At 37.3% G+C, this 13575-nt stretch overlaps 1 protein-coding gene across 1 annotated transcript in view; it reads left to right on the top strand.

Moving 5' to 3' along the window:
- STAG1 (stromal antigen 1) overlaps positions 1–13575 on the top strand; it is a 200526-nt gene that overhangs the window by 102469 nt on the left and 84482 nt on the right. Inside the window, exons 6-8 of the mRNA XM_050902898.1 lie at positions 1863–1939; positions 7337–7541; positions 10377–10528. Coding sequence (XP_050758855.1) covers positions 1863–1939; positions 7337–7541; positions 10377–10528 — 434 coding nt within the window. The remainder of the gene's footprint in view (positions 1–1862; positions 1940–7336; positions 7542–10376; positions 10529–13575) is intronic.

Below are 13575 nucleotides of genomic sequence, written 5' to 3'. Positions count from 1 at the left end.
TTAACAGAAGTCATAAATAGATAAGAATAAAATTAGAATCAGGGCTATAAAAAATAAAATAACAAAGGTCAATCGGTTACTTTTTCAATGAGGGTTATATTACCAATGAGAAGAGCAACAGATGACAGCATGCGGTGAGAGAAAGAGGTATTAATGCAGTTGGGGTGGATTTCTAAGAATAGCTGTCCACTATTCAATACTCTGAGACATACTGTGAAACTGTTTCACTTATTCAGAACAAAACTTTCAGTATTGGGGGAAACATTAAAATATAGCTACATTTACAGATGATTTCAAAGCTGATAAAACAGGTCTTTAGCTGTCATGTGGTAGTATTCTCTTGGGTTTCTTGTTTTATATTAATATATTGCATTACTAATTGTTTATTAATAATATGGAAATTACCATGCACAAACTTAAATTGCCATTGTTAGAACTGAGGTTCACAGTGTTACCCAGTATGAAATAGATAATAAGTAAATATTATTTCATGAAGAAGAAAAACCAATTCAAGAAATCAATATTTAAGTTGCGTTGTAAAACAGTACCCCTACTAAGATATAGAGGATTGGTGTGCTGTAACTCCGCTTGCATATTTTGAAATGCATATGTTTCTAATGCTTGTTTCTCAAGGAATAAAATGTTGGAATTAAAACGTTCTCATAATATTTGGTATACTTAAACTATCTTTATTTATCTTTTGTACAAGGCCTAATACTATTAGCTGTTAAGCTTCTTCTATAATGGTTTGAATTTTTGGAGCCATGCAGTGGATCATTAATCCAATTGAACTTTTTGCAAAAGCAGGGAGACTTACTCTTTGTAATGTTAATGACGTTGGGATGGATTTTGTAGCTCTGCAGTTTGCTTAATTTTACTGCATCTCCTCCATTAACAAAAGAAGATTGTGAAGTTGCAAAAAGAAGATCGTGCATTAGCAAAAAAAAAATGTTCTCTATGTTGACTTGTGTTATATGGTTGGATATTTAGACAATGTCTAGTTGCAAAGGCAATAATGTGTAAAAAAAATTTTATTCGTTTATGCTGACTGATTTTAGGATCAAGTCACAAGAATTTTCATTTATTGCTATTGTGTTGTTACATTTTCAATGTTGGTAGCTTTGTTCAATTTACAATGAAAAGTTAATCCTGTCGAGTTCGCTGTTCTGGTAACAGGGGGGAATGGCATAATCCAAATGAAGGAATAACATAGATGCAATTGCTGCTTTTGGTCCTGAGCTGGCTCACATCTTGACTGAGCCCTTTGCAGCCCTTGGTTTTGGAAGGACTTGCTAACAGTAGCACCACATGATGCAATTGTGCTAGCTCTGGTCTGTAGGTGCTGTAGCTCCATTCACACAGTGCTGTGCCTAAGTCAATAAGCCGTGCTGGTCCTGAGCTAAGCAGTTTGAAAACCACTCCTGTGTCTCTGCATAGAGATCATGGTATACCTGTAATCCAGGTGACACAACATAAAAAGTGGAGAATTACTAGTAGTGCCCATGGAGCTGAAAGGTGGTCTTCATTTTATTCTGAACACAAAATTAAAAACACTTGGCAACTGCAGACATGGCATGAGTCCTATGTTGCTATCGCTTCTGTATCACACTTACTCAGTTGTAAAGAGTAAAAAGATGGACAATTTTACTAACTCTAGTCTGATAGCACTTTACAGGACAGAGGATTTTTTTTACCACTTCTTCAAGAGACAGTCTTGTTCAATGCGTTCCTGTTATTATTGCATTATATACTCTTTCATACGTATTGTTGAGCTGTAAGTTTAACAGCAGAAAAACACTGATATTTTGACGTAACAAAAAATGGGTTGTGTTAATTTCTTTTGTTCCTTCATTACATTACAGGTACTGTAAGAATTGAAATGTTCAGGAACATGCAAAATGCAGAAATCATAAGGAAAATGACAGAAGAATTTGATGAGGTATAGTATACAAATAGGCCTTTAAACATTATGAAATATATTACAATATACTTTTGTTTTAAAATAAAAATGCAATGGGCCAGAAACCAGTAGATAAGCAATGTCTCAGTATGAGAAATTGTATTGACAAGCAAAGCAGCGATTTAAACTATTGGATGAGGAATAACAAGCCAGCATGAGCTTTAGGAAAGTAATAATGGAAAACCAAAAAGTAATAAAATAATTTGAAAAGGTAGTTATAGTTGCTCATCTTGCAAAGTCAGTGTTGTGGATTGAGTAGGCCCTGGATGCTGAAATACTGGTACCGAAAAGTTTGTGAATTAGCCAGTTTAAGGGCATAAGAGTACTATCGCACAAAAGCATGGAGCAAGCTCACATCCGGTGGTGTAAGAGAGCCTAGCCAGGTCTGACTCTGCAAGAACTAGCTTGGGTCCATGTTAGCCCTGGTCTGGATCCGTGTAGACCCTCATATATCTTTGTATGGCTTTAGGGATATCCTTGTCTGTCCACATCCCGGGTATTAGAGAGGTTAATAAGAGGAGGCAGTAAGAAGCACTGTAGAAAGTTTTCTCATCCCACTGAAACTGGTGGTGGTATTCTGGATTCTGAAGTTCACCTCTTGGAACCGCTATCATACAACAAAGAACTCCAGATTCCCGAGACAGGACCGCAGGCTTGGCGTGTGCAGCATTCTGCTCTGTTTTCTGTGTGCAAATTGATGTTTTGTTCATTAGAACTGGCAATTTAAACCAAATAGTAACTTGTAGTGGAAATTACCATTTTGGAACAGTGTTACAGAAAGAAATACTCTTTCAAAAGATCTAAGCGTTTTGTTTGAAACAAGTGTATTACAATTCAGATTGGGTATCTTCTGTCAAAATAAAAATGTTCCTAATGGTGAATGCTTTTTAGCTTTGAGATTTTTCATGTATAAAAAACTTAAATATTCTAAGTGTTCCTTTTTGTATAGTGAGGAAAACAAATGCTGAAACATGAATTTTCTGTAGGACAGCAGTGTCTTTTTCTGACCAATTCTAAATGGAATGCCAAGGCTGTGATTCAAAAAATTAAGCGGGAAAACTATAAATGTGAACACTGCTCTTTTTCAGGATTTTATTCTTCAAGATTTCAGTCTTGTTCATGGCCTTGAACAACAAAATGTTTAAGTATGTACTTAACTATGGCCATGTGGATGCTCCTTTTGCTGTAGTCAGGTATTCACTCAGGGCCTTTGTGTACAGGTGGAATAGGGTACAGTGAATAAAATTTAGGTATACAATGACGAATAAAAGGTTTGTATCAATTCATGCTACTTTCTCGCTGAAATAGTTTTGCTTTTTAAAACATCACCCAACCAAAGTTAATAAAATGCAGTGAATTTTTACTAGTGTAATTTGAAAACAGAATTGGATATTGCCTTTAGTCTAGCCCCATTGTGCAAAATAGAATGGCCAAGGCACTGTCCAAAAGCCAAAGAACGTTGCTTTTGCCCAAGGGAGGATTGTCCCATACCTGACAGAAGAAAGTATTTCTCAAAAAAAAGTTTTCAAAAACTGTCAAAGTTTTTTCTCAGAGGAGAAGAAAACTCTTCCTTATGCACAGTATGAATGTACATATAAGCAATGTATCTCAAAGAATTAGTTACTAGTATATAAGCTTTCTTTCTCCATTACATAAAACTTTTCTGAACTTCTGCAGCTCTAACAGAAAGTTTCTGTTCTAGCTTCTGCCTTAACACTTGAATGGATTTGTGAAAGACATTGTGAGGTTTAGTATAAAAACATGAAATTGTTAGTCTTAGACCACAATCCAGTGAATATTTTGAAATCTGGAATAAACTCATACCCTGTTAGCAGTGGAAAATATTTTAGAATTTAGTGCAGTTTTCAACCGATGTTCACATATCAGATGATCACAGCACAATAAGTTTATAATTGTTATATGACCTATTTGTTCATATTGCTAGTCATAATATCTCAGATTGGTCTGTGCCTGAAAGGATGTTGTAGTCACAAAAAATAGAAGCTTTTAGAATAAGAGCAGCTTACATTACTGTTCAGGGTAAAACACATAATGAAACAAACAAACAAAATCTTCCTCAGTCTTCAGCAGATTGTAAAATTGCAATTGCGATTAGCATAGCATTAGTACACTTCTTGGCCCTCTGCTTTGTGTCCACCACTTCAAGATTCAGAACAACAATCATTTGTTTCTGAGAGCGCTGTTGGTAGCAGACACCATTTGCTAGTGACAGTCCTTTGACTAAAGGCAACTCAAGCTAAAATTGGCAGGTCTGCATGATCCTTCCCAACCTTTCTTTTCTTGCTGAGGAAAGAAGAGAACCCAGGCAGATCTACTTCTTGCCTCCTTTCAGCAGTGCCATTGGCTGTGCTCCCTGACTCCGTGCAGGCTGACGAGACTGATTCCTTGAGCCCATCCTGCCACTGGATTTATTTTATTTTATTTTTTTGTAAGTCTATAGTAAGCAATGAAAGAAAGGGAGCCAGGAGGAGACCAACAGTAGTGGCTGCGCCAGGTGGTCATACATTATGTCAGTAAAGCAGCACCATTTTCTGCACAGCTGAGGAACAGCCCTCAGTTCTTCATTCTAAATATCACTATTGGCATTTCACCTGTAGTATCTCTTCCAGTACCCCAGGACTCCCACTGTCCATCTCCTCCGTGTCATTCTGAGACAAAGCAGTTGCCTAGGGCTGTTGCCACCAGAACGTTTCCCTTGCCCTGCTGTCCTCTCATGCCCCTAAATCCAATGTCAGTCCATGAGAAGGTAATGGTCTGACTGTGTGGGAGTGAAGAAGGAGAAGGAGAGAGTTAGTGAGGCTCTTGTCAAAATAATTAGGCCAGTCTACCAGCCCAACCTACCTTCATTGTCATCTTTAGACTTGCCATTTTCATTTCTACAAGCCTGGAGCTAGTAGGGAAATAAAAGTAGAAGTATAGCATTAACTAGGATAAAATCTTGCATTATCTATTCATTAGCACGGTATACTGCCCAGAAAATATCTTAATCTCCGTTGAAGATGTTCAGATTTGCTACTTTCTTTACTTTTTCAAGATCATTGCATTGTTCTGTCAGTGCTGCAGTAATCAGCTGGCTTCTGGTCCTAATTTCTGCATTTATGGCAGGGATTGAAGCATTGATTTTCCTGATCTTGAGTGGAGGAACACTTGTGCAGGACTTAAATGATGGAAATAACTTTGTTCATTGCTGCCACAGGTTCAATTTGAAACAGGGAATTCCTTGGACATCCATCTGCTGCACTCTTGGGTGCTTGGCTTAATGAGTACAGGCATTTTGTAGATGAATTCCCTTGTAATTCTTATGCTGGAGTAAGCAGGTCAACAAAAACTTGTTTTGGTTTGAGTTTTCTAACCATTGGACCATCCAGTGTCACATGTCAGTGTCACTGATGTATCACATTTGGATTGGTATTCAAGAATAAAAGATCCAATGAAGTGGCTTTATTGGAAATTTATTCTTCCCATTTTAGCCAGATGAGATGTTCTTGGTGCAGTCTTCACATGCTTTTTGAAAGGACTGTCTAATACATAATTGTATGTTAAAAATACATCATGTAAATGTGAGTAGTTACACACAGCACTAGAGATTCTGAGGATCTGTTCCAAAAATTATATATACATACCTCTAGAAAGCATATATTACATATGTAAGTTCACATGCGGAGTTCCCACAGGTACTGTGCAGGCAGGGACTTAGTCTGGAGGTTATTTGTGAAAATAAGGTGTAAGCAGGGAGAAGAAAAGGAGTCTGGGGTGTTCATATAGAGTTACTGTCAGGAAAACATGGAGGATAAAACTTTAGCATTTTAATTTCAGTCCTAAATTTAAATAAATATGAGACTAATGCAGGGCTTGTATTTACTTGGCAAGATACTGTACCTTGCTGAAATTTGATACTGCTACATATTTTACACTGTGTTTATCTGGGTTCCTACTATGAAACGCTTTGATCTAATTCACAGGAATTCTGAGGACTCACAGCTGCAATTGAACATGCTAGGAGATGTCTTTATGTCAGGGGCTTTACAACCCTCTCAATTTTTTTTTTTAAACCAAAGCTCCTATTTCTCTCAGATTGGGCATTCAAAGTTAGAAGTAAAAATACTGCTCATTAAGATCATGTCATTCAGCATTGTAATGAATGAGACAGTAAGGTCATTGAGTGCCTTATAATTTTGTCTTTTTCTAACATTTGAGCACTTCGCAATTTTAATTGTTATTTTAATATGATTGAAATGTGTGTGATTTGGTTAAATTTGATAGAGTTTTTTTACTGCAGGGGAGTATCGTTTGTGAAGTTTAGGTAAAAGGTTATTTGATTACAGCTCCTCTACGCTTACATTACTGGCTTTATGTGGTTCAGTCTGGGCGATAAGACAAGTCCCGAGAGAATAGAAGTGCTTGTTCTTCACAAAAACACAGAATAAATATGTACAAATGGATTTAACTTTGATACTACTGACTTCTTATCTTGGGGGAGAGATTCAGGATGGAGCATTATTGCCTTGATGTTTTGGGTAATCTGGAATTGGTTTACAAATCAGGTGACCAGGGAGATTAAATATAATCTTTTTCACTGAAGGGGAAAAAAGCAGTTTCTAATTATGGAGGGGGGCAGTCTCACTGAAGTGCAATATTGCTTGAAGTGAGAATAGTAAGAGCAAACTTGGAGAGGAGTTAAACTTAAATGAACTGAGTGTTCACATGCCTACTCGAATCTTGCAATAATCTTCGGAAGTTGGGGTGTATGAATCTGTATGGGGTATATGAATCTGTAGTAAAATTTCCATTACTTCTATCAGAAGGCAGGTTTTACCACTAGAAAAACGGTAAGTTTATAAGATTAAAAAAAGGATGGTATTGACTTTCTGATAAGATCTCAGTTGTAAACTTGAGTAAAGCAAAGTTTGTGGGGAGGGGCATTCAGTTGATCAGAATATTAACATGGAGTTGAAGTGGGGATGGAGCATGACACAAACCTTCAATCACACAAGCTTTTCTTTAGGTTTTGACCTTAAATACTTGGAAATAGTCCTTTCTCATCCTTTCCCCCCACTTCCTAACCCAGCACACAAGGAAAAGAATTGAGTCTTGATGCATATTTTGGACTATACAGAGCTAATATTGTAAGTCTAGAACAGTTATAATGAAGTCTTTGAAAAAGTGGTTTCATGCCAAAGGCTTCTTTGTTTATTGAAGAATAATGTGTTCTTTTTATTTGTTATTCTCCGTTGGCTTGAAGGAAAAAGATAGTGTTTAGCTTAAAAACTTAGACCATGATGGCTACAACATCATCAAAATAAATTAAATGGGGACACTTTTAATACTTAATATTTTCATTTTCTTGTTCTTCAGGACAGTGGTGATTATCCACTTACCATGCCTGGGCCACAGTGGAAGAAGTTTCGATCCAACTTCTGCGAGTTCATTGGAGTGCTCATTCGACAGTGTCAGTATAGCATCATTTATGATGAATACATGATGGACACGGTGATCTCTCTTCTGACTGGTTTGTCAGATTCCCAGGTCCGGGCTTTCAGGCACACCAGTACATTAGCTGGTAAGTAAGCTAGCGCAGAGAAGAGTTTTTTCAAAGGCGTTGCTACTATTTAGCCACTCTGAGAATTACGCCTCATTTTGATTGAGGTGGAATTTGATCAGCACTGAGAACTCTGGAAAGCTTGATCAAATCCAAGTACCGTATATGGTATAACTATACTTAAAATACACTTTTTTGTTTGGAAAGGAGTATGCTGAGGCATTTAATCTGAGAGATTCCTGTCATACCTAGGGGCCTCTAGTGAATCCTGTGAATCAAAAGTCGCATACTTATGTCTTGTATTTTGTTATTAGTTGTTCATTTGTTTTATAGAATGTCTTCATAATTTTGTATTTTAGAAAACAAATTTATTCTAAATAAGCATCAAGAAAATGGTATTATCAAAGAATTTCAGTCCACTGAAAAATAAAATCTGTGCCTTCACTCTTGAGAAGCATTAAGTTTGGGAGCACTGGGCCATAGTTGTAGGTCTCACTGTCTTCTACCTCCAGCCACGCTGCACCTTTCAACACACCTGCCTACATCTAAGGAAAGCACTGGGTATATCATTAGATGGAAATAGGCTTTTCTAGAGTGTATTTCATCGCACCTATATGAGATGTCTCCCGTAAGATGGATGAATCACTCTCTAGAAGTAACTATTTTTCTCCAATTACAAAGCAATACTAGGGTGGTTAGCTTGGATGTAGGTGTCTAAAGCTGGTTATGTCAGGTGATATCTTTCTCCTCATCTTGTGCTGAAATACATCTTGTAGGAAGATTCTTCTTCCTAGACTGTTCATAGATCATGCCAAATATTTGAAGCCTTTCTAGGAGATATTTGTCATAATCTGAAAATTTCCACTGCCAATATTTGTTACTGGTTTAGTTAGCCTTTCCACAATCAGCCTCTTACAATTTTGTTCAGATTTCCAAGTGTAATACCCAGTGTCCAACAAATTCAATCAGAATTTTTTTAAAATTTCATCTCTTGCTATGAATCTAAGTAAGAGGCAGATTTCCAAAGATATTGAAAAAACGACTCCAGATTTGATTGGAGTTTGATTTTAAAATTGAAAACCAAAACCTTCAACTCCCAGTGACTGAACTCTCTTGGAAACCTATCCCCTTGCATTCTTCACCTTACTCAGTAACGGGATGGTAAAAATATGAATTATGCAGGCGTAAGTTTCCAGGTTTAGAGTTTGCCTGTACATATTCAGTATACAAAGCTGAATGCTATTTGAGCTGCAGATAACCTGCTGGAAATCTGTGCCTATTACTTAAACTGAGATGGAAACTATTCCTTTCCAGCTGATACTGACTGTCTTCCATTCCAGGTGATTTCGATTTGCTGTTTGCTTAGATTGTGGTTGATTGTTTCATAGGAGAGAGATTATGGAGAGAGGTGTGCACTCTGGTCTCTTTTATTGATTGGTTCATCCTTGTGTGGGACAGATGTTTGGAAAGTATGAGAGGCTTGATTGAAAAAATAGGAAACAGCACCATACATTAGAGATGTTATGCAAGACCTGTGCTATGTGGAAGAAATAGTTGCCATCATTTGGAATGGATTATGTAGCTAGAAACTTCAAGCAAGGATAAGCAAATGCTAAAGCCAAGGTTCATCACAACTAGCTTTGGTTATTTAAGCCATTGCTGGCTTCTTGCATTAGATATACATGTATCTAGAGGTTACATTAGGAATAGGAGCTGCCAAAGATCTCCAGCATTTTCCAGTGATAATACATGCCATTTATTTATTTGTTTATTTACTTGTTTTAACAAGCTTGAGAGCTTTGTTTTGATTCTGCAGAGTTCCTTCAAGATAGTTTTTGCACATTTAATTATGTTGCTATCCTGCAGAGCAAAGGTCAGCATGATGCCGTGGAGTTCAGTCTTGATAAAGTTTATGCAAATCTACTTTTAGAATTGCATTTATTCTTGAAGGAGTGTTTTTGAGGTCTTTGTTTTCAATTTTCCTCTGTGCTAGCCAATTTGAATGAGAAATGATTCACTATAGCAAGAAACTTAAGGCAAGAAGTACATGTGGGTGCTTCTAGAGTTACCAACTTTGAGCATTAGCAAGGTAAGACAGAGTTACCACAAGAGTAGCTTCACTTCTCCATTTGTATAGTTGCTTTTCTACCTTGGAAGACAATGCTGCATATTTAGCCAGAGAGGATGTTACATTATTTTGCTGTTTTTTCAGTATTGTAGAATGTGATATGCCATGTAACCACACAGAACATGGGAAAGACCCTTATTAATGTTTTTGTAAACATAAATTAAGATAGAAGAAAATACATGAAAAATACTGTATCCAGCATGTGTGGGTACATAACATTCTAATCGTATTTTTATACAACTATACACTTGACTTTAAAGCAATGTCAGACTTGCTTTCGGAGAAACAGTGCTGTGGTCCCTTGTAAACTGGGTAATCCTCAGTAGCTATTGGTTAAGAGTTACCCTTACTATGGAGGCATCTATAATGATAGTTAATGATTCTTAGTACAGAAATGTATGTAACTCCACAGTAACTGGCTTTGTGGTATACACTGATCCTGCAGATTCACATGCTTGCTCACTGACCTTTTGCACTCAGAACCTGCATAATTTTCTGGAGAAGATGGCAAAGAGCATTGCCTGGAGCTCAATGCGGTATATATACTCTCTTTTCTGATCTTTAGATCAGCCAAGTGACCCGAGTATTGCTTGGGTGGGAAATGCCTTTCCAGGCGGCTTTGTGTCAGGGTTGAGTTGGTTATTTTCTGTGAGTATGGATCTGCTGAGGCAATATTTTTTAACTCTGACTACAGGTAAAGAGTCATATTCTGTCTTCTGCCTTTGCAGCTATGAAGCTTATGACTGCTCTTGTGAATGTTGCCTTAAACCTGAGCATTCATCAGGATAATACACAGAGGCAGTACGAAGCTGAGAGAAACAAAATGATTGGTAAAAGAGCTAATGAAAGATTGGAGCTGCTGCTTCAGAAAAGAAAAGAGGCAAGTGAAAAGATGAATTTTTTTTCCTGGTTCATGTGCATTCCCTCCAACAGAAAGTCCAGGGTGGTTTGTGACTTGAGTACCATAGTGAGAAACAAGAGATTAGTTCTGCAGTCGTGTTCGTGTGATCTCAAACATATTACTTGGGCTACATTTTTAAATCTTGTACTAACACATTCAGTTGAGTTTGTGTGCTGTTCTGCACGCACAGGATAATTTCTGTTCTCAGGCTTGGGTATATGACCAGGCAGGAAGAAAATTAGTCTAGAGTTGTAAGTAGTAACTGTTTTGGTTATGCAAAAAGAGGATCCCATGTAGTCCCTCACTGCACTGCCCATTTCTCCCTTTGATCACTGCAATTATTACATAGTGTCTCATTAGTACTTCTTTTTGTAGCTGCTTTCAAGAAACACTGGAGTGTGGGGGCTATAGCACCTGGTCTCAGGGAGAAGAAGCTAGGGAGACATTAAAGTCGCTTTTAGTAAGTACCAGTCTGGCATTAGGTGAGCAAAATCATTAGAAGGTTGCTGTAATCATCCTAAATAAAGTATTATATCCCAGGAAATTCAGTTTTAGAGTTGTACTTAAAAGAAATTTAAAGATGACAAGTAGAAAATGAATACATATATACCCAAACAGGCATTACCTGTAAAGATGCCATGTAAAACTCATAAGATTGATTGAAAAATTGAAGTATATATGACTTAGATTTAAATTTATTATTTTTAGTATATTAGTTTTGAATATATTTGCTCCACCACTGTTTTACTCTGTGGCAAATTAAGGATGTCTGGGCGCTTTACCTGTATGCACCTTGGGTTCTTTTAGGTATAACTTTGACTCAAAATTGCTTGACTTTATAGTCTTTGTCTGGGGATAATTACAATTATGTATTTTTCTTTTTATTTTACCCCTACGATCCGTAACACAATTTTATTTGGCTTTCATAATTCTTAAAAATCATATATTGAGGTACAAAGCAAGAACAATCCCTCCTGCCCAAACTGCAAGGGAAACATTTTAAATTAAATATTAAATTCAATGTCAGCCTTGAAGCATTTTAAAAAGCAGAATTGCTTTGTCAAAATAGCTGGAGCACAGTTTCTATTCCAGATTTGTTGATTGTTGCTTTGAATTTCCAGAGAAGGACAAAGTCACTAATTACACTGATTAACTGGGTTTAGTATCTCTCGGTCTATGGACATCCTCTATACTCATTCCTTCAGCTGTTCTTTTTGATGTCTTTTGGAGATGCAGTATATAATTGCTCTGGGGAGACTTTGAAGCAATGATACCCAGGCTAGCACAGGGCTGTGAAACCCTGAAAGAAGAATGGGCGTTTGCAAACCTTAGCTTTTGATATGTATGTTCAGTCTCTCATATCACTACTCACTAAAACTAATCAAAATGTTGCATAGGAGTAAGCCAGAGAGGAGTGGCAGTGATTATGTCCTCAGATACATGGTGTTAAGCATAGTAGAGGGCCCTGTATAGAAAAGATTTATTAGGTTTAGATGGCATAATTGCTCTGTGTAAGAATTCCTAACATAAAGCTGCATATTTCCCGTGTTTAAATATGCTGAATTTACAATAGTATTCTCTGCTGGCACTTTCTTAGTTGATGTAGTGCCATCATAATAAACCCTCATAGGCACATACACGGGCATGTGTTTATCTTCATGAAGTTATATAGGGACGGTTCACAAGCTAAGTGTGGCAAATTAATCTGAAGTAGAAGAGATGGAACACTCTCTCTAAAGTGTTTCATTCTCATGTCATCTTCTACATACCTAATATGAGAGCAGTGCATCAAGGTCTATTCTCATCAATGAGATTTTCAACTAAACCGGATGATTTATGTAACAATCTGCCACAAAACAGAGAAAGTTGTGTTTTAGCTGCTGCCAGTAATAATTCAAATTTTGTGTTTGTCATACATGTCTTTTTGAGCTTCTCAAAATGCTTGCAGAGTCAAGAAGAGAATGTTTCCCTTATTTTACTTAGGTTTAAGGCGGGGGGTGTTAAATCGCTTTTGCATTGGTAAGAGCAGGAATCCCGAGACACAAATGCTCTCTCAAGATGCCTGAAGTTAAGCACTCAAATTCAAGTACATGATCTAGAAAAGCTGAAAGTGTAAAAAGCAATTAAAGTTTTGGAGAAAATTCATATTTTTCAAAGAATGGTTAATTCATTACTGAAACTAAGATACATTTGAGAATTGTATCTTTTAAATGTTGGCACACAAAAGTAAAAGAGATCTCACATGGACCTACTGAATCTCTGATTCTCCTTATACACCAGCTCTGCTCTAGCACCTGGATCCCGGTATCAGTTATATAGCTGATAACTTACCATGTTTATAGCAAGCTGTAAATTCCCTGTAGAAAAAGCAGAAAAAGAGGGAGGAAGCCATCCATGCTGTTCCCTCATCTGTGCCACTTAGGCTTGTATGGTGCTGCTCAACTTCTCATTCAAAGAAGTGTCAAAGTACACTTTTCTTCAGTATCTTAACGTTCTCATGGCTCATAAAGTTCAGTCTCCCCTACCTCTCTTCTGTGGTGTGTTTTTATATTAACGGTTCATACCCAAAGTTCTCCGGGAGCTTCCCCTTTCCCTTTCAGGGCCTCACTGGTTTTTCAGAAGGCCTCCTGAGGCTTCTTCGTTCATTCCCATCCTCATTTTACTCCACAGTTGGTGCTAGGCTGTCTCTAGCCTCATGTTTCTGTGGATTTTTGCCTGCCTGTAGCCTGTGAAGTCAACCAACTGAGGAGTGATTAGAAATTCATGCTCCCTTTTGGGTTATGTATTCTTGAACAAGCATTTAGTCCGTGCATATTTGGGTTGAGCTGATGCTGAAAATAGTGCTTCTCCCAGAAGCCATGTCTAAAGATGCTTGTTTTGTGTACCAGCCCTTTGGTATACGCAGAGCTGGTGTGCACCCAACTTTTCCCTTTGTACATAATCCCTTTTACTATGAAATTAATTTCTTTGGCAGGTGTTTGACAGTTAGTGAAGAACCCTCAATGCCTCGGTTTCTCCGTATGCAA

The sequence above is a fragment of the Gymnogyps californianus genome, chromosome 10, assembly GCF_018139145.2.
Source record: "Gymnogyps californianus isolate 813 chromosome 10, ASM1813914v2, whole genome shotgun sequence".
NCBI classification, from domain to species: Eukaryota; Metazoa; Chordata; class Aves; order Accipitriformes; family Cathartidae; genus Gymnogyps; species Gymnogyps californianus.
The sequence above is the reverse complement of the archived record's forward strand: the minus strand, read 5'-3'. Positions and strand labels throughout refer to the sequence as shown.